At 40.5% G+C, this 20,006-nt stretch overlaps 1 protein-coding gene across 1 annotated transcript; it reads left to right on the top strand.

The window, feature by feature from the left end:
* Positions 1 to 741: 741 nt before the first annotated feature.
* On the top strand, positions 742 to 19,886 carry LOC116310616 (procollagen galactosyltransferase 1-like). Its single transcript, XM_031727482.2, has 12 exons — positions 742 to 1,270; positions 7,055 to 7,165; positions 7,262 to 7,379; positions 9,545 to 9,679; positions 12,603 to 12,807; positions 12,906 to 13,025; positions 13,959 to 14,035; positions 14,149 to 14,255; positions 14,622 to 14,754; positions 15,810 to 15,937; positions 17,864 to 18,070; positions 18,195 to 19,886. The coding sequence occupies exons 1-12, from the start codon at positions 1,053 to 1,055 to the stop codon at positions 18,463 to 18,465; spliced, it is 1,830 nt and encodes a 609-aa protein (XP_031583342.1). The 5' UTR covers positions 742 to 1,052; the 3' UTR covers positions 18,466 to 19,886.
* Positions 19,887 to 20,006: the final 120 nt, after the last annotated feature.

A 20,006-nucleotide genomic window follows, 5' to 3' on the forward strand; every position in this document is an offset into this window, starting at 1 on the left:
TGAGGGAGGACATGCAGGGGGTTGGTGTCACAGAGGAGGCTAAGAATAGGAGATGGAGGCAGATGATCCACTGTGGCAACCAGTAAAGCAAACAGCCAAAAAATAAATAAAATATAAGGAAAAATAAAAGTAACTTATGGAGTCTGAGTTGTACTTTATGTTTTCATTTGTAATTGTGGACATGTAGGTCATCTCTATCCACTAGGGGGTACTGCAGTACCTTTAGCGCCAACACTTTCCAGCAAAAATACTCAACACTGGCCAATTACACAATCTTATACCTGCGGATTTCTTCTCACGTTGAGACCCGGGAATCATTTCTCACTAATATCTTTAATTTTAGTAATTTAGGAGGATAGTGTTAATCACTAAAATGCCTGGTAGTGCTTAGGTTTGCTATACACCATGATTTTAATTATTTGCTCTGTTCATTGTATTTGTAATTAATGTTTACGTATACAAAAATCACCATTATTGTCATTATCATGATTATATTGTGACTTTGGTATAACAGGTGCATGATTATGGGACACGGCGTAAGATGAAAGGTTTTACTCAAACAGGAGCATCAAAGCAGAGCGTAAATCCCCTTAGTTTAGAGTTTCTGGACGATATTTTGCAGAGGTATGACAGGCCTGCAGTGTGCTCAACACATCCGACACGCCCAAATGGCTTTCCATCTGCTAGCTGCACTACAGCTGGATCTATTCTTAAAGGGGAGGGCAGCATATGGCAAAGTGAGAGTCCAGTCGGCCTTATGGGAAAGAGAAGGTTGTTTTATATATAAGTAGGATTCATTCTAGCTTAACCTGTCAGTAGCTCACGGATATAGTTCATTTTCTCTGTAACTGTGGTGCATAGCGGCAGCGAAGCAACGGCCCTTGGCCAGCAGAGAGTTCCCCTTAAAGCAGTCCAGACCTGCCCTTTAATTCAGCCAGCTCCTCTGCCATGTACACACTGTCGGCATAATACAACAGCGGGACCCTCGGCTACTACATCCCCCAGTCTCCTTCTCTGTCCGCCGTGTCTTCTAGGAGTTACTCGCCCCTGCCATGCACCGGGTCACCTCGCTACTGCTTACCCTGCTGTTCGTTCTCCTGCCGGGCCGAAGCTGGGGCTATTTCCCCGAGGAGCGCTGGAGCCCCGAGTCTCCGATCCTCGCTCCCCGGGTCGTTATCGCGCTGGTCTGCCGCAACTCGGCGCACTCTCTGCCGCTGTTCCTCGGAACCATCGAGCGCCTGAACTACCCGAAGGACCGCATTGCGCTGTGGTGAGTGTCAACAGTGTGTCATGTCAACGTATTAAAGGAACTAGCTAACAGTAAAGTAGGACAAAATGGGATTCACTGTAAGCTCTCAGTGGCGCACGAGAGACACGTCGAGCCCGGGTTTAAATTATAGAGGAAAACTCTGCGTGCGTTTGCGCGTGCGCTTGTGAGATTCCATCAGATGGGGGCGCTGTGTTCTAAAGCTGTGGGAACACATATGCAGCGTGGGCTTTATCTTTGGAAATGACACCAGTGATGAAATTAGTGCAACTGGGAGCAGCGTGGCTTCCCCTACTGTGCGGACCTGAGCTGGCAGAGCAGGGAGGGCGAACTCCGCCTGCAGAGTCATGCCCATGAAAAGTTCCATTCAGTCACGGAGCTTCTCTTTCATAGTCCCTCTCTTTCTCCCCTATCCCTCCCCTTTCTTTCCCCTCCCTCTTCCCCTTCCTCATCTTCGTCTCCCAAAGTCGTCGGGAAACAAAACTAGTATTTAAAACAATTTTGAATACATCTTTTACAATGCAACCAGACACAATAGACTGTGAATGTGAGCCTGTGTTTTAAAACGCCTCCGCAGGACTCATCTTCTTTTACCTTGAGGCTGTTTTTGTTTCCTCTTGTCACCCAGCCCCCAGCCTTCTAGATTTTTCCTGTCTCCAGCTCTGCTAACTTCCTGTGATCCCCTGCCAGTAGATCTGTTCTTGAAAATTGAGAGATTCTTTTAAATTTTTCATCAGCATTCACACCTGACAGGTTAGATTATATGCTAGTTGCGAATCCAGTGGTCTAATGAAGGAAAATGAGGGGCTAAACGCCTCTAGCAGAGTAGTGTTTAATGTGACAGCAGGAAGGTGAATTAAAACTAAACATCAGTCACTCCTGTGAAATGGCTGTTTGATCAGAGGATGCCGTGCTTCATTTAAATGCCGAATTGAACTTTTTCCATCAGACCCAGAATGAGGGATTCAGGTGTCCGTGTGCCTCTTCAAACAAACCAGCCTGGATGTTGAGCTACTTTCCTTGTATCTGAGCCAGGAATTTGTGCCTGATTTTAACCATGCTCATGTGGCAGCCAGTTTTCAGCGGGCTCGCTTTGATATACAGCATAGCTCATCCCTCCGTGGAAGAGCTGATATAAAAAGTTTTGAAATGCAGTGTGAAAGACATATTCCGAGCTGCTGGCTTGCCACCTGTCGATGTCTGCAGTTATCAACGTGACAGGTTAAGATGAAATACTTGGCAAACAGCCACACACACACACACACACACACACTGGTGAGTGTGTGTGCTCTACAGGGACATGCAGTGGGGATGTTATCATCAAGCCATAAATCATCTTCCTCCTCCTGCCTTTTTTTCCCTAGCGCTCTCATATCCGTTAGGCACGGCTCTGCAATCACACATATTTATTTTTCACAAACCCTTTTTAATTCACTACCTCTGGCCATTCAGAACTTCACAGCTGTCAGATATTTGTGTCCAACAGAGAGAAAAGAAGTAGACACATGCAGAGAGAGAGCGTGGGAGAAGAAGATAGATTGGTTAGCTGGTCACATGTAGGTGCTGAGATGACACTGCTGTGTTAAAAACGCCACAGACAGATGGGAAGGCTAACATCAGCAGCACGTTGACTGACACGCATTGACATGACAGAGTTGGAGTTAAATCCATTTCTGCCGTGTTACACATTCTTTCCCTCTTTCACGCTCTGTCTGTGTTTCTGTCTTTGTCTCTGCCCCTCCCTGACACACTTAGATTTGTTATGATAGCACAGAGAGCAGCTGAATGCCACCCTCCCCTTCTGTGGCTCTATTGTCTGCCTTTGTCTTTCCCCGTCCACACCTGATATTAGTGATGTGACGCTTTGAACCTCAAATGACAGCAAGGCCATAAAAAGGATTATGAGAGCATTCAAAAAGTTCAGCAACTGAGCGTATGAAAATCAAAAGCTGATTTACATTTGCTTGTTATCTTCTTCAAGGTCACATCCTTTTGTAGCTCTGCACTGCTTCCAGCAGCGCTGGGAGTCTCATTTTGAGCACTAGTAGGAGTGTAGCTGTTATTTCACTGTGGAGCTTGAACTTGGATAGAGAGAAAATGTCAAATTTGATGTCAAAGATTTTATCAGTCAGCATCATCGCTGGTGATGAGAGTTCTGTCTCTAGGTAAGACCCAAAAGTGTTCAGCAGAGAATCCTGCTGTTTTCAATCCCCCAAATGTCCATTAGTCGAGCAGCACAGCCAGGAGTGTGCTTGTTTTCTTTAGGGTTAGTTTTCTTTTTTCTTTTTGGGTTTATGTCCTGCAGGCTCAGACTATCAATGCCCTAAAGTGTCTTAGGTTGCCATTAAACTGCACTCTTTAAATATCAACACATTCATTGCTAAGTTTTTCTTTGAACATTTCACTCATGTTCAACTTAGTCTTTGTGCCATTTTCATTTTGTTTATTGAGCCACTTAACACTGACCCATTAATCATTCAAGCATAAAACAGACACCTAACTCAAGTGTTGAACCAGCGTCGTGTCTAAACATAACAGACAATTTAGCAAATATCTAATTTAAATTGTATCTTTAGACATTTTGTTACTAGTAGCCTGTCGCAAAAAACGCGTCATTTCTTTAGTTGAATGTATGAAAATTTTTTTGGGGATCAAGAAGGTCAAAACAGTGTCTTAAAGACATATCCTTAACAAATGTGAACAAATCCAGGAAAGACCTAACACAGGACCTGAGACACATCTGAAAATTAGTGGCAACAGGTGTTATGAACTGATGAATCCAAATTTAGTTAAGAGACAGGTACAACAGTGACTGTCTACATCCATTTGTAAAACACAATGGAGGCTCTATCGTGGTTTAGTGCTGCATTTCACCCAGTGCTAGTGGAGATCTTTCTAATATAATGTAATTGTTAAATGCAGAAAAGTTCTGTCAGCATCTTGAAGGTGTCTGATTGGCGACAGTTTCATTTTCAGTCTGACAGTGATCTTAAAAACACTGCCAATGCAGTAAAAGCATACCTAGATAAAAAAAACACACAATAAAAAAACTTTGAGTCATGGATTGGCCTCCCCAGAGTCCAGACCTCATAGTTATTAATGCAGCATGGGATCATTTTGATAGAGAATGGAATAAAAGGCAACAGGTTAGGGGCATTCAAAGAAGAGATCAGAATGTCCTTTAAGAAGCCTGAAGAATTATTTCTAAAGACTACTTAAAGAAATCACAAGGCTGTCACATAAAGGCAGTCAGGCACAGGACAGCATAAGCAGTAAAGGACCAAAGTGGAATGTGTGCAATAAAGGACCATTCTAATTATGCTAAAGACGTACAGTCCTACCTTTTAACTTCGACTGTAATTGAAATCTGCATTGGTGAATGCATGTCAGGGATGAGAATGTTTGTAAAGTATCCCCATGTCATCAGCTGAAAGAATGCCAGGCTGCAGCACACGAAAAATGACCTTGCTTGATATTAACATTTATTACTAATATTTATTATATACATTACTTATACATTAATTTTAGGTTCCAACACAAGCCTCTGAAGGTTTGTGACCATGGATGAAAAACCTTCAGAGTCTTATGCAATGACTTTGAGCTTACCACCCAAATATTCTCATACATCTTAGCTCTGTGGGCTGTTTCAGCATTTTTCGGCTTGTTTCGTTTTCTTTAGAGTTCTAGTTGGTTGTTTCACAAGACAAAGTTTGTGATAAACCAGTACACAGCATAGACTGTATAAAACACGTAGCCATTGTATCAGCCCACTGGTTGTTGACTCTGTATTTTGAAGTCTCAGTGTTGGTGTTTCAGCCACTTACATGTTGTTATTGTTTTCTTGAAACTGTCATATGTGGATAAATAGGTTGAATCCCAATTTATCAGCTAAAGCTAGTTAGCAAGTTGCATTCATAAACTGTAGGTGCAAAACACAGAAACAGGTATCAGCTAATTTAATGATTTCATTTCTAAAACGAATGCTGAACATCCCACTCTGTTGAATGTTTAACAAGGTTTTGTTTGCTAACATTATAATAGCATTATAAGATGACAAAGATATGTTGGTAAAAAAGTCTGTGTTACAATTAATAGTTTTTTTTAAGGTTATCAGAGGTTTTTATTCCATTTATGCTATTTTATATTTTTGCTGGGCCTTTACATTACAATAAAAAATTATTGGTGCCATATAAATAGATGGTGGATAATTAAATCTAAAATGACTGAAGTTTTAAAGCTGAAATATTTTGTACAGTTGATTGATGTTTGACATTTTCACCTGGTTATTAAATGGCTTTATTCCAGTCAAGACGTGTTGATCTACTGATGCTCATTTCTGTATGATTTTGGAAAATTAAAATGTTGAGTTTGTGTACCGTCAAGTAGGGCTGCACGATTAATCGTTAGAAAATCGCGATCTCGATTCATACTTCCGTGCGATCTCATTTCCAAATGACAACGATTTAAAAAAAAAAAAAAAAAAAAAAAAAACGACGACGACTACCGCATTTTGATCCGGGACGTAATCTGCATGAAAACAAGCGCCCCTCTTCCTGCTCAACAAATGACAAGGGGCGGAGCCTTATACCACATGATACAGAAGCTGTGCCGTGATGCTCAAATTGGCAGGAAAAAACAACGGAGAACACGTCAGGGATGACGAGAAAGTGACAGGAGAAAATTCGTCCTGGTCAACCACCCAAACATCAATAACGGGAACCTTATACAGCGCTTCCCTATACACGTTGAACTCCTGCAGGCTCAAAGAAATTACGGAGGCTATTACTTATCACCTGACCAAAGATATATCAACACTGTGCAAAACGAGGGATTTAGGAAAATGATCAACACCCTAGACAAACGCTACACAGTGCCGTCCCGCAACTATTTTTCTATTGTTGCACTACCTTCTCTATACACGCAGTGTCGAGCAACGGTGGAGATGGAATTTCAAGCAGTACAACATTTTGCGGCAACCACAAAATGTGAGACATTTATTGTTTTTATGTTTATTTATTGTTTTTATGTTCAGTTTCAACTGTTACGAAGTTGATGTGCAGTTAATAAGTGCAATAAATATTTATATTGGAAAAGAAAATCGTGAGAGAATCGTGATCTCAATTCTAAGCAAAAAAATCGTGATTCTCATTTTATGCAAAATCGCGCAGCCCTACCGTCAAGTGTTGCAAACTATTTAAACTTTATTACTTAATGTATGAAACATTTCCTGCTTCATTTTTGGAAACAACTCACAATCCTGATTGGAAAACAACCAATAATCAGTCTATAATCCTCTCTACCATACTTCAGTGTATAAAACTGAACGGGATCCTTCTTCTTCTAAAAGTAGAAGCTTTGTGTAACTATTTATGCAGAGACATTAGCTGAGTGCAGTAAATGAGACAGAACAGAAGAGAAAACAACAGGGCTCCTGCTGAGAAAATGCTGTTTGAGTGGCAGAATAATAAATGCTGGCGAATATTAATAAATAAAAGTACATCATGTACAGGGATTACTGTGGTTGTTTGAAATGTAGTCAGTGACCCAATAAAACAGAATTTTATAGTGACACTGACCAAAAATAGTTTTCCTAGGAGGATCAGCCTTGTCTTATTAATGCTAGGATTGGGACCAATGCTATTCCAGCATGTCTCTCTAATAAATTTCACACATAATGATACATGTTATATGTTCATCTCCCTTTTTAAATTAAGCCTTAATTCTTGTTGGTACCAGCAGAACTGTTCTTTACTCAGGGTTCGCTCTCTCCTGTCATTACTCCCACAGGGTGGCGACAGACCACAACATAGATAACACTACAGCCATCCTAAGAGAGTGGCTCATCAAGGTCCAGAATTATTACCACTATGTGGAGTGGAGACCCGAAGATGAACCCAGGTACGTGCGTGCCCATGTGTGACAATGGGTTTCTGTGCGTGTTTGTGTGTGCGTGGTGTGCACATTACTTAATGCGTCTGTCTTTGCATGCCTCAGTGCCTTTGAAGATGAGGTGGGGCCCAAGCACTGGAATAATCTCCGTTATGAACGTGTAATGAAGCTCCGTCAGGCAGCGCTGGACACTGCCCGTGAGATATGGGCAGACTATCTTCTGGTATGCTATCATCCACTCTGCAGCTCTACAGCTATGTGCTCTCAGTTCTGTGAATAAGGCGATATCTGTGGAAATTACAATACGCTGATTCATGACACTGCACTCTCTTAACAGCCACTCATCCACATTATCCACAAATGCTTATATCTCTTAAGAGAACTGAGGTAAAAAAATTCAAAATATGCAAATTTCAGGCTGACATTTTTACTAATGCTGTTGTGTCAAATGTTAAATTCTTTATAGTTTTAAAACCCTAGTTCAGGGAAGAACAGTGCTTTTGCACTTGTAAACAACTACAGCTCTGTGTACCTGGTAACTAAAGGCTGAATGGCACACTGCCAGAAATGAGCTTGTCTTTTTTGGGGTTTGTTTTTTTTTTTGCTGTGTTGTTAGAGCTGTTTCGATTTGACAATGCAAAAGGACACAAGAAGTTAGGTTTTCAGTTTATTGTACAATTTTATTGTTTTAAACCATTATTATTAAGAACTCTTGCGTGCTAGTACCTGTGTACAAGTAAACTTGTGGTCAGTTAGCCAGTACTTTGAGATAGGACTGTTTTACATCATTCCTTCATATATTAGGTAAACAGGTAGATATGCATTGTTTTTTATTAATATTTGCGATGTAAGCAAGAAATAATAATTTAAAAGATTTTCCACTAATTCCTACCATATAGTTTTACATACAGTCATGTGAAAAAGGGAGTTTTCATAGGACTCTGTGCAAAGTTGCGTAAACCACCAGAGTTTTGGAACAATAAGTGGAGATGTTTGACCATAATGCATAGGTTGTCTAAAACCAAACACAGCATCAGCACAAACACCTCATACCAACTGCCAAGCACGGTGGTGGTGGGATGATGATTATGGCTTGTTTTGCACTGAGTTGAATGCTGTCTGACAGCTAAAGCTTGACCCAAATTGCATCTTGTTACATGACAGTAATGCCAAGCGCACCAGCAAATCTATAACAAAAAGAAAAGTGGTTGCAAAAGCCCAGACCTCAACCTAATTGAAATGCTCTGGCACGACCTCAAGCGAGGTGTGAATAAACGAATGTCCTCGAACCTGAAGCAACGTTGTAAAGAAGAGTGAGCCAGAATTTCTTTAAACAGAAAAACAATTACTCCAAGGCTGCTAAAGATGGTTCTGCAAGCTGTTGAATGAATCATGGGATGTACTGCATAGAGTGCTGAGAAAACTTTCTTTTTAAACTAACTACATTTATGCTACATTTCTAGCACGAGTTCCTGTGACTTATTGGGACAAACACAGGCCAAGGCCAATGTACATATGGTTGGCAAATTAAAGGAAAAGGCTGAATGCTCTGTGGGGGTCTGGTGGTTCTGTTAAGCTGTGGTGTATATTCCTGCTCGCATGGATTGGGCCCAGCTGTCCCAATAGAGGGAAGTGAAAATGGTAATCGGTACAAAGTTGCACAGTAATCACCTTTATCCTGTTAATAAACACTTGGTCTCTCTCATAGCGACAATACCCCCATTCACAAAGCACAAGGAGCCGTTGAATAGCTTGATGAGTATGAAAATGATGTGAACCATATGCACATAGTAATTAAAAGATTTTAGACCCATATGTCTAACAGCACTCTTTGCTACCATCATCCAAACACCAAACGAGGGAATATCCTTCAGAGGAATTACGCTTTGTCCTTTCAGTAGAGTTTTAGAGACTTGGAAAATCAATGCCTAATGTAAGTGTACTGAAGGTGCATGTGCAAAAAGCCAATATCAGAGGATACATTTTATGCTGAAGACATACACACACATGGTTGTCTGGGAGCACTTGTTGGAGTGCATCTGTTGTCGTTGTTGAGATGTAATGAGGCAAAGACTTTGGCACTGAACAAAAAACAGAAAACAACAACAAAAAAAAATCTTCCCTGAAAATCAATTCAGAACAGAAACTCTGTAAAAATGAGCCTATAGCAAATACAAGTGCAGTCTGTTTTTAAGGGTTTTATAAAAATTACGTGCTTCGAGGTGAAAAGGTCTAAGAAGGAGCGGCCTGTGCTTGCAGTGTCTAATGATCAAGCCATGTTGCCGTGGCTCAGTCAATTATTGTGAAGCAATGGCTGACATTTTGGGTGCTTACATGTGTACCTTTGTGTGCGATAGTCAATACTGTGCCCTTCTCGTCTGTCCGCAGGTGGCCGACTGTGACAATCTGCTCACCAATCAGGATGTGTTGTGGAAGCTGATGAGGGAAAACAAGACCATTGTAGCTCCCATGTTGGAGTCCAGAGCTGCATACTCCAACTTCTGGTGCGGCATGACCTCGCAGGTACTGCAGATTTCATTTGAGCTGCTATCCATTTACACCCCATTTAAATTTTGGCTATGTGGTATCTCGCATGCTATGCATTCTGTTAGCAGTTTGGATGTGTGAATAATGTATTAATTTGTGACAACCAGATGGCAAAGAACAGTATCAAATGCAATAAGCACAATAGCACAATAAGAGTATTTAGAAAATGCTATTATCCAACGACTCGAAATGATAAACCACAAGACGGTGCATCTCTTGGATGTTTTTTTTTTTCCTTTTTCTGTGCATCGTTAAATTTATAACACTTAATTAAGTTTCTACTAGCTTCAGGTTTTAATCACAGTGACACAAAGAAAAGAGACTGCAAAGATTATTCATCATTGGTTGTCTTCAGATCTTTAAAGCCTTAAATTGATGCAAAATTAAGATCTTAACTTTTTGAGAAATTGCTGCTACGTCTCTAAATCCATTTTTCAAATGTCTTCAGATGATAGATAAGATTTTTCTTATGCTTGGGAGGATGGAGAACCTAAGCCAGGGGGGCAGTTGCTTGAAAGGAAATAGTGTTTCATAATTTTCTTCTAATTTTCCGCTTAGTTTTTGTCCAACAAATTCTTTGCTTTTTAAAAAATGAATGCTGTACTTCTAGAATGTGTTTTTTAAGCCTTTTTGTAAATGCAAAAGCTTAAATTTAATCAAAGTGGCCTTAAAAAGCTATTAGATTGAGCGTCCCTCAATCTGAATATTCCTTGTTATCAAGGTTAGTCTCTTTATAACGTGTCTTAAAAACCTCTTTTTATATCCTGGATAAATAATGAAATCCACTATTTAGTTTGTTGGCTACTGATAGTCTGTAAAATTTTAATATTTCTGCGGTGGAAAAGAAAAACACATTTCCTGCCGTCCTCCAAACACTGAAAAATAATCTAGGAGAACATTTACAGAGTGTTTTTTTTTCTTATGCTTCAGGAAATTATATTTGTACAATACCTAACTTTAGAAACACTGTAAATTAACCAATTTGAAGGTGTGGTAGAGTCTTTATTATTATCACCAGCGTAGTGAATGGAGTGTGTTTAATGTGTAGGTGCTTTATACTCTTTGTTAGGTACACCTGCTTGTACGGCTTTACAATGAATGGTGTGAAGAAGAGAAGCTATCCAGTGAGCAGCAGCTCTCTGGATGCAAATGCTTGTTGATGTCAAAGCTCAGAGGAGGATGGTCAGACTGCTTTAAGCTGATAGGAAGGGACTCAAATAACAACCCGTTACAAAGAAACCAAGGTTTACAGAAGAACATATTCAAACATACATCATGTTGAACTTTGAAGCTGTTGAAAGTGATGCTGCTGTCAGATAAGAACAGGAAACCGAGGTTACAATTTTTGCTGCGTCACCAAAAGTGGACAGTGGATGACTGGAAAAGTGTTGGTCTGATGAGTCTCGATTCCTGCTGCAACATTTGGATTGTGGGGTCAGAATTGGAAAAATACAACGTTAAAGCGTGGATCCATCTTGCCTTGTGTCGACTGTTCCGGGTGGTAACACTTTGGACCCATTTCCATGTCCATCCCTTTATACCAGGGGTCTCAAACTCCAGCCCTCGAGGGCCGGTGTCCTGAAACTTTTCCATGTGTCCCTGTTGCACCTGAATACAATTAGTAGGTCATTAGTAAGACACTATAGAACTTGACTGCATGCTGAGGTGGCATTTCAGCCATGAGTGGAACTCAAACATGGTGCAATAAAAGTACTTTGAGAAGTACATTTTTCCAAATTTACTAGATTTACTGAAATTTACTTGAGTAGGGTTAGGTGTTGCCACTTCAACATGCAGTCAAGTTCTATACTCTTGCTCATGACCTACTAATTTTATTCAGGCGTGTTGCAACAGGGACAGTTTGAGGACTGGAGTTTGAGACCCCTGCTTTATACCCGCAGTGGTCCATGAGCTCCAAATGAGCTCCACAGTCATCAGATCTCAATCATCTATGGAAAGAAGAGATTTGTGCCAATGTGTGAACGTGTCAACGTAGATCTGAATCTTAGAGGAATGTTTCCCGCTCGGTGTTGAAGTTATGCCACGGAGAATTAAGGTGGCTGTGGAGGCAAAAGGGGGTCCAATCCTGCCCTAGCAAGATGTACCTAACAAAGTGGCTATCGAGTGTATATGCCGTGGAATTCCTTAGGAAATTAAAAGTTTTGCTTTGTCTGGTGAAGTAATATTTCCTTATATAATATTTAACATAACATGTTGGTACACAGACAGCATAAACAGTCATTTTTAAAAATTTGTTCTTTCGCCACTTGCTACCACTTGCTTCACCAGAGGCCAATGCTGTCTCTGTTTATTCAAATGAGTAAATATATACCTTTATTTATTCATTAATTTATTTATTTATTACCCAAAGTAGATTGTTTTGAATTGAATTGAAACATGTTTCCCTGAGTATGCAGACACTGTTGCCATGATTTTGACAGCATCTCTGATTCATCACACAAGCTGTCTGTGATCTATTCCTGTCTTGGCAGGATGCCTTTCAGAACTCATCTTTGTTTCTTTTCAGATCAGAATAGACATGAGGACGCTGCCTGTCCTCTAGACAAAATAAACCAACTTCAGCCAACAGTCTGATTCCTCTAAAGAACATTTCCTTCAGTACAGTTAATAGGCCTGTAGCCAGAAGGCAATCAGTCAATGTCTTTTCCATGTCAGCGCAACCCAGAATTTTAAGATTTGCTCTTAGAAAATAATGTCTTTTGTCATAAATTTAAAAAATATGTAGATATTTCAACCTCCTACGAAGTGCTACAAGCATTCAGAAACTTTTTAAGTCAAGTCCCAGTCCTTCAGTTCAGGTTCTTGCTCACCTTATAAATTGGACACAGCTGAGAGCTGTTTGTAACTATAGTACACAGTGTTTCTGCACTTCCTGCAGGGTTACTACAGGCGCACACCAGCTTATATGCCCATCCGCAGGCAGGAGCGTCGTGGCTGTTTTCCTGTACCAATGGTCCACTCTACCTACTTGATGGACCTTAGAAAAGAGGCCTCCCGTCAGCTGGCCTTTTATCCACCACACCCAGAGTACAGTTGGGCCCTGGATGATGTCATTGTCTTTGCCTATTCAGCGCGCATGGCAGGTGAGTTAAATTCAGTAGAGCTGGAGTTTTTATTTGGTAGGTCCATTAAAGTTTTCTAAGAAGAAAGTGTAAGCATGTTTTTCATCTCTTGCCTACAGATGTGCAGATGTATATATGCAACAAGGAGACTTATGGGCATTTCCCAGTGCCAATGCGTACTCATGCTACCTTGCAGGATGAGGCAGAGAGCTTTTTGCATACTCACCTTGAAGTCATGGGTGAGTCAAAAGATCAAAGCGCTCAGAAATGCAGAAGTGATTTGTTTGTGTTTACTCGTTGGGTGCAAGTTTTCTTGTGATTAAGGCAAATAAAGTTGTTTATGTCTCAGAAGTCTTTAAGCTAGTTATATTCAAACGAATTGATCTGTTGGTACTCAAGACATCTTTCACTTGCCTCGTCTGGTCTGTAGCATTGAGTTGCATTTAAAGATTTTTCCATCAAAACTAAATCCTCACACCAGCCAACTGTCGTCTTTTGCTGTTCCCTCAATAACAAAATAAATGTGAAGTTGCACTGAGTTAGAGCGGTGTGACCTTCTACCAAAGCCGTGCCATATGCTGTATAACTCTTGACAAATGAGCATGGTAGGCATGATGATATGGTCATCTCAGACACGCAGCTCAGAGTACAGTACCATCTGTTTGCAAGGGATAGCCAAACAGGAAACAGTTAGCTTAAAGGGAAGGGTGGCCTTTAAGGGAGAAGAGCTAAGAGGCATGTTTCAGAAAGAGAATGAAAGCACAGTATAAGTTAGATATTAATTATTCTCAACTGTGAATCATGAAAAGCTACTCTAGCATAATCTCAGAATAAAAATATGGAGTTGAAAATGAATAAAATATGTAAGCATCACTTTTTAGAAAAGGAAAGACAAATGGGATTTTTGGTGAAAACCACACAACGAATACTAATACAAGCTAATAATAACCTGATTATAACACGGTTTTAATACTTAGCAGTATCTTGCAAAATACTGCATCAAAGGAAATCAAAGGAAAACATAAACTGTAGGTTTCTTTCCAGCGTTCATAGGGGAATCCCTCACAACTATCTTGTGGACCCCTGCTGTTCCCTAAACCACGTTATGGGAACTCCTGTTCTAACACATTACTCATTCTCTTTTTTCCCTCCCCTCCTTTTTTCTTTGACAGTAAAAAATCCACCATTGGAGCCCTCCAGCTTCCTGTCTCTTCCTCCCAAGCAGCCTAACAAGATGGGCTTTGATGAGGTATACACACACACACACGCACTCGCTCTCTCTCAGTCTCTCTCACTCTCTCACACACATAAATACGTGCACAGTAATCTAGACGTGTGTGTTTTGCATCTGCGTGCACCCAGGTGTTTATGATAAATCTGGTGCGGAGAGCTGACCGTCGTGAGCGAATGCTAAGAACTCTGTACGAGCAGGAGATCAGCTGTAAGGTTGTTGCTGCTGTGGATGGCAAGTACGTTTCTCATTTTCTTCCTCCCCCACCGCTTGTGTCTTCCTGATTTGTGCCTCTGCAACATGCAGTGTAAATTGATGTAGTGAGCCCGGGCTGAGACAAACAACCAGGTGAAAAGCAGCTGGTCGCTTGCTCTTATTTATAGATTTCCTGAGCCACATACTTTTCGCTTATTTATGTCTCTAACCTTTGCGTGGGCTGTCCAAAAGTTAGGCTATTATTCAGTTATTCATAATTGATTTGTTTCTGCAGTCAGTCCTGATACCTGTATGGTTTACAAATACATTTGTATTGTACATGTTTATTCACTGTTTCATTTGAGTATCGATTCCATATTTAATCTCAATGTCCATCTCTTTCTCTCAGAGCTCTGAACACGTCTGATATAGAGTCTATGGGGATTAAGATGCTGCCAGGATACAAAGACCCTTATCACGGTCGACCTCTAACCAAGGGTGAACTGGGTTGTTTCTTGTCTCATTACAACATCTGGAAGGAGGTGAGACTCTTGAGCTGGCCTAAGGCAATTATGTCTACCTGCACATTTTAGATAAGGTTTATTGTTAAAAACACAATAATTGAGATTGCGTCAGGAAAGGTAGCTTGAGCGACAAATAAACTTGTCTTCTATATGTTTCAATGAGAGCACTGCTTTTTTTTGGACAAATTTCTAGTTGAATCTTATGTTTTCATGATGAAAATATACTTGCTGTATTGTCTACATAAACCAATATGAGAAAATAAAAAGTGAAAGGAAAGAGAGAGGAATTACAAGCAAGGCAAACCCAGGATGCATCTACTCAGGGGCATTGCAGTGCATGTAATCTCTATGAACTGCTATCTGCATGTGATTATGTAGGATGTATAAGCAAAGAAAAGGAGACTGGTAGCTTTCTCCAATTACAGTTCTCTTGTTGTCCAGCCTCTGTTTAGCAATCATGTTTGAATAGACTTTGATTGCATGCATTTAAACAGTCCACATGAAGAGCAATTAAGGGACTGTATTCGCCAAAATGCAGTTTCAAAACCAGTGACTTATGAGCCTCATTGTATCTATATTTGTAAACAATAATCAGGAAGTCACAAACCGGATATCCACTATCTGGATATCCTGGTTACACTGAAGGCCATCAAAAACAGTTAGCAGCCAATTGATTCCCAGGTTGTAACCTATGCCATGTGCGCCCAGTCTACATGGTCAACTGGTAGTTTTCATAAGGCATCTTTTTTTTAAAAAAAACCCAAAACTTTATAAAAGACTTCATAGTTTACCTGCACTGTTTGTCAGGAAACAGCTCAGTCAGTATAGTAATTAAACCAGCTGCATTCAGCCACTCCTGTTATTTTGGGAGAATGAACAAACACACAAGCTTTTATGTGTAATTATAGAAAATTAGCCATTTGTAATTATTTTGTATGAAGAACCCATGAAGGTCAAAAAGGATTTAACAAACGTTACACTAAACCCACCTAAGTACATGATTGATTTTATGCACAGGCTCACCGATATATCGGCAGTACTGTAATGCTCCATATCCATATGTCTTCGTTCAGATAGTAGACCGAGGTCTCCAGACTTCTCTGGTCATCGAGGACGACCTCCGCTTTGAAGTGTTCTTCAAACGTCGCCTTCAGGCACTGCTGCAGGAAGTGACATCACACAAGCTGGACTGGGATCTCATGTGAGTGATGCTTCAATGAATTGAGGGAATACACAGTGTAGTAAACAGAGAGGATTATCATCTCCATCATCCCCCTACAGTGAAATCCAGCCATCTGTCACACGATATCTCAGACGCCACCAGTCAGATGCTGAGAACACTTGTGGGAATAATCCAGTGTAGCATCCCACTCCTGAGCACTGTCCTACGGCATTTTCATGAAACTATCCGAAATAAGAGCTGTTCGGGAGACTCATCTAGACACGACCTTCAAATATTGCAGCAAAGTCTGCTTGAGCTGAGCTGCAACTATATTTAGTATTTCTAAAAGCCCGATCGTATATTGTTTTTTTTTTCTTATGAATTCAACAGCTGAGGAGGAATTGATTGAATTTTCTTGCTGCTGGGTTCTTTGTCATACTGGCAGCAGAGACTCATTGATATCTCATTAAGAGTTCCCCGCCATGCGAGTGTGAAAAAATGTTGTTAAAACACAAACATTTATTACAGTCACATTATTAAGTGGAAATTATCAATCGAACTCCAATATTGCTATGTGGAGTAATTTTTACGCTATAATTGCACAAACGTTCTAATTGATGTATTTGCTACTGACTGGCTGGAGAAAGGGATGTGGGTGCCATTATGCCTACTTGCTTGTGTCCATTTGCAATTTCACCATGGATATCCAGTATCACCAGTGCACATCTTCACTAGGGTTGGGCGATTGGACGAATATATCGACTATCGACGATAGGCAGAGCCCATCGGCGATCGTTTTTACAAGGCGATTTATTTATTTATTTGCCCATGAGTAAGTTTGCTAATAATGATGGAGCCAATAGAAGCAGTCAACAGAAAAAAAAATAATAGCACTGTTTTAGCAGCATCTGCGAGCAAATGCACCCTCCTCAGAGTGCGCCCAAATGCTTGCTGATGGAGCTGCAGAAGCTGGTGATAGCCTAGCATACTCAGCCGGATGGTGCTCCTGCTAGTTAGTCGTGTTTGAGTACTGTGCTCGCACTATACGTCTGCACAAGCGGCACACCGCTTTGGTTACATCCTTGGGTTTAACTCTTTCATCCCAAATGGGCAACTTTATATTTTATTTTAGTGCTGTCAGCCTTAACGTGCCGTCATGACAACTATCGTGATTAAGAATTAACCCATCTGGAGCGCAGACTGAGTCAAAATCCCTGAAATGTCTCTGTCAACGCATTTCAGGCAGTTTGTCCAAAGTTTGTTCATTCTGCGCTCTAGATGGGTCGAGCATGTTATATATTTTAATCGTGATGACCGTGTTAACGCTGACATCCGTAGTTCGTCCATGTTTGGACGTCTGTGTTTTAATGCGCAAATCAGTCCGTGCATGACTACATTGCTCCGCCCATCAAAAAGTCTGATGCTTTCACCACATGTCTGAGATCGGTCAAATGTATCGCCCATCGTCGATTATTGGACTGACATTTGTCGGTACATATTTTTTTACATATCGCCCAACCCTAATCTTCACTGTTGATGAGTTTCCCAGCAAGTGTCCAAGCCCCAAGAAGGCGCATCAGGGCAGGAGTAGTTCACAAGGTTTTGCGTTGTGTACTTTTCCTCCACAGTTAGACCATCACTGCAGAATTTTGCATTAATGTTCTGAAGCATCACAGAAGGAACCTTTGACACAGTGGAGCTTTAGTGTGCCTGCTCACAGTGGGTTTTAAAAGAAATTGAAACAATATTCATCTGTGTGCTGATTCTTAGTTGCTAATTAAAATATAAGTTCACTTAGTTAATTCAAGAGGATAAAACTAACAGGGTCATATTAAAATCTGATGCCTGCCATCTCTTCCATCTGGATTCAGCAGAGTTGTTAAGACAGTAGAGTAGATTTCACTGTTATTAGCTGTCATTTCAAATCTGTGATATGTGCCTCTTATATGTGAACAACTCTTGCAGTTATATTGGGCGGAAACGAATGCAGGTGGACCATCCAGAGAAGTCGTTACCAAACATCCACAATCTGGTGGAGGCCGACTATTCCTACTGGACTCTTGGCTACATGTTGACGTTACAAGGAGCCAAGAAGCTCCTCGGGGCAGATCCTCTAAGCAAGATGCTGCCTGTTGACGAGTTCCTTCCTGTCATGTACAACAAACATCCAGTGTAAGTATAACCCATCTGCTCTCTACGTGTTCTCTTTGTTCCTGTTATCTGCCTCCTCTTTGTGATTTCTTTTCTGTGGCGCTCTTGTAAATCTAATCACATCCCCGCTTGTCTTGCTCATCAGATCAGAGTACATGGACCACTTTGAGCGTCGGGACCTGCATGCATTTTCTGCTGAGCCGCTTCTGGTGTATCCGACCCATTACACAGGAGACCCGGGCTACATCAGTGACACGGAAACATCAGTAGTCTGGGACAACGAATCAGTCAGGACCGACTGGGACCGAGCCAAGTCCAGGAAAACTCAGGAGCAAGAAGAGCTGAGTTTCGAAGCCCAAAACTCTGACGTATTGCAATCTGAACTGGAGAACTGGAGTGCACGGGACGAGCTGTGATGAAGGAGGGAAGATTTGAGGAGGAGTTAGAGAGAAAGATCTCTGGCATTCAGAGATAAGACTGAGGGAAATAGAGCAAAGCTGTGATAGTGGGAGGAAATAGAAAATATGGAGGGAATCTATCAGAAAGCGGTGGAATAAAGGAGTCATAGTGGAACAGGTGGACAATGGGCTGATGAGGAACAAATTATTTTTCCTTAAACATTTCTCTCTTCACTATTGAATCTTTCTCTTGAGAGAGGAGGGTAGATGTAGAGTTAACTCTTGAAGAGTCAGCTGTCAGCTCTTGTTTTATTTATTACATCCCACAGACGTCCCTTGTCCACCGCTGGTCTCTTAATAGTTTTTAACATGAGAATTTCATATGCAGTTTTGCATGTCTCCAAAAGACACTCCAGTAATATTTCAACTGTCCAGAGCAATTTCACCAATACTTTCCCTAAATCACACGTTAAAGCTGCAGTATGTTCCGAGTTAAAATGTGACCTCCTAAAGAATAACAAGGTTATATTACATTTCTTCTTCTACTGACTAAAACTCTCTCTCTGAAGAAAACAATCACCAAAACATTTCCCAGCATGTTTGGCCACTCATCCCACTTCTCTGGATGGATCCGTTCCACCAAGAGACTTTCGGTCATTTATTAGTTTCAGTTTAACAGCTTTTGGAGTTTAGAAGGACTAAAATAAACCAGGAAATCTAAAAAATAAGAAAAACCATATTAACATATTGATGTATGATATCAATATATATCAATTTGCTGTAAATTCATGTCATGAAACTTCATATTTATATTGTGATCAAATCCAGGTTGGGAACATAGACTGTATAGGGAAGATGGTGTGGGCAACTGTGACATTAGAAGAGCATTTTAAGTGCTTCAGCTTGGTTTTTTTTTACGGTTTTTATCCTTTATTGTCTGAATTACTCTAAAATTAACAATAATTACAAAATGAAAATCATAAGAAATCAAACTGGGATTGAAACCAATGAGAAGTAGAAGAACGAGTAGCTCTCTGGTGGCCATTGGGGGGGGAAAATGTCAGTTTAAGATAATTCTCACTGGTTTCCAGACCCTGAGGCTATGTTCGTCTTTCATATTCAGTCTGTGGCTGGGAATCACCTCTGTTCGCCTTTTCTGACTCTTAATACCTTGATCTTTAATTTAGGCCCAAGCAGCCATTGTTATTTACTACATGTTATGTTTTGGGAGATTAATTTTAGGCTTACTTATTTGTAACTGATGAATGTATCTGTTTTACCTGTTACCAAAGGATTTGTTCACACTTGAATAACAGCAGGATTGATTTTTGTATTTCCTTCGTTCTCAGCTCATATTGCAGTTTTAACCCAGACTTGCAGCTTTGGTTGCATTTTTTTGTTAATTCAAATGAATATAGATTTTTTTGTAATACCTCTAACGTCTTGTCTGTTCTCTGTGTTTTCAAAGTGTCTTTTTTGCTTTGTTTTTACCAAAGGATGACTAATGCCTTTGATATGAAAGGATTGGTTGGTTGACATTTTTTCTCCATTTAAGTTAG

Source organism: Oreochromis aureus, linkage group 6, assembly GCF_013358895.1.
Source record: "Oreochromis aureus strain Israel breed Guangdong linkage group 6, ZZ_aureus, whole genome shotgun sequence".
Lineage (NCBI taxonomy): Eukaryota > Metazoa > Chordata > Actinopteri > Cichliformes > Cichlidae > Oreochromis > Oreochromis aureus.

Excerpts from the sequence above, each read along its gene's own strand:
- LOC116310616 (XM_031727482.2), top strand. The coding sequence starts at position 1,053 with ATGCACCGGGTCACCTCGCTACTGCTTACCCTGCTGTTCGTTCTCCTG. Across the intron at positions 1,271-7,054 it reads AAGGACCGCATTGCGCTGTG|GGTGGCGACAGACCACAACA; the intron begins GTGAGTGTCAAC and ends TTACTCCCACAG. Across the intron at positions 9,680-12,602 it reads GGTGCGGCATGACCTCGCAG|GGTTACTACAGGCGCACACC; the intron begins GTACTGCAGATT and ends CACTTCCTGCAG.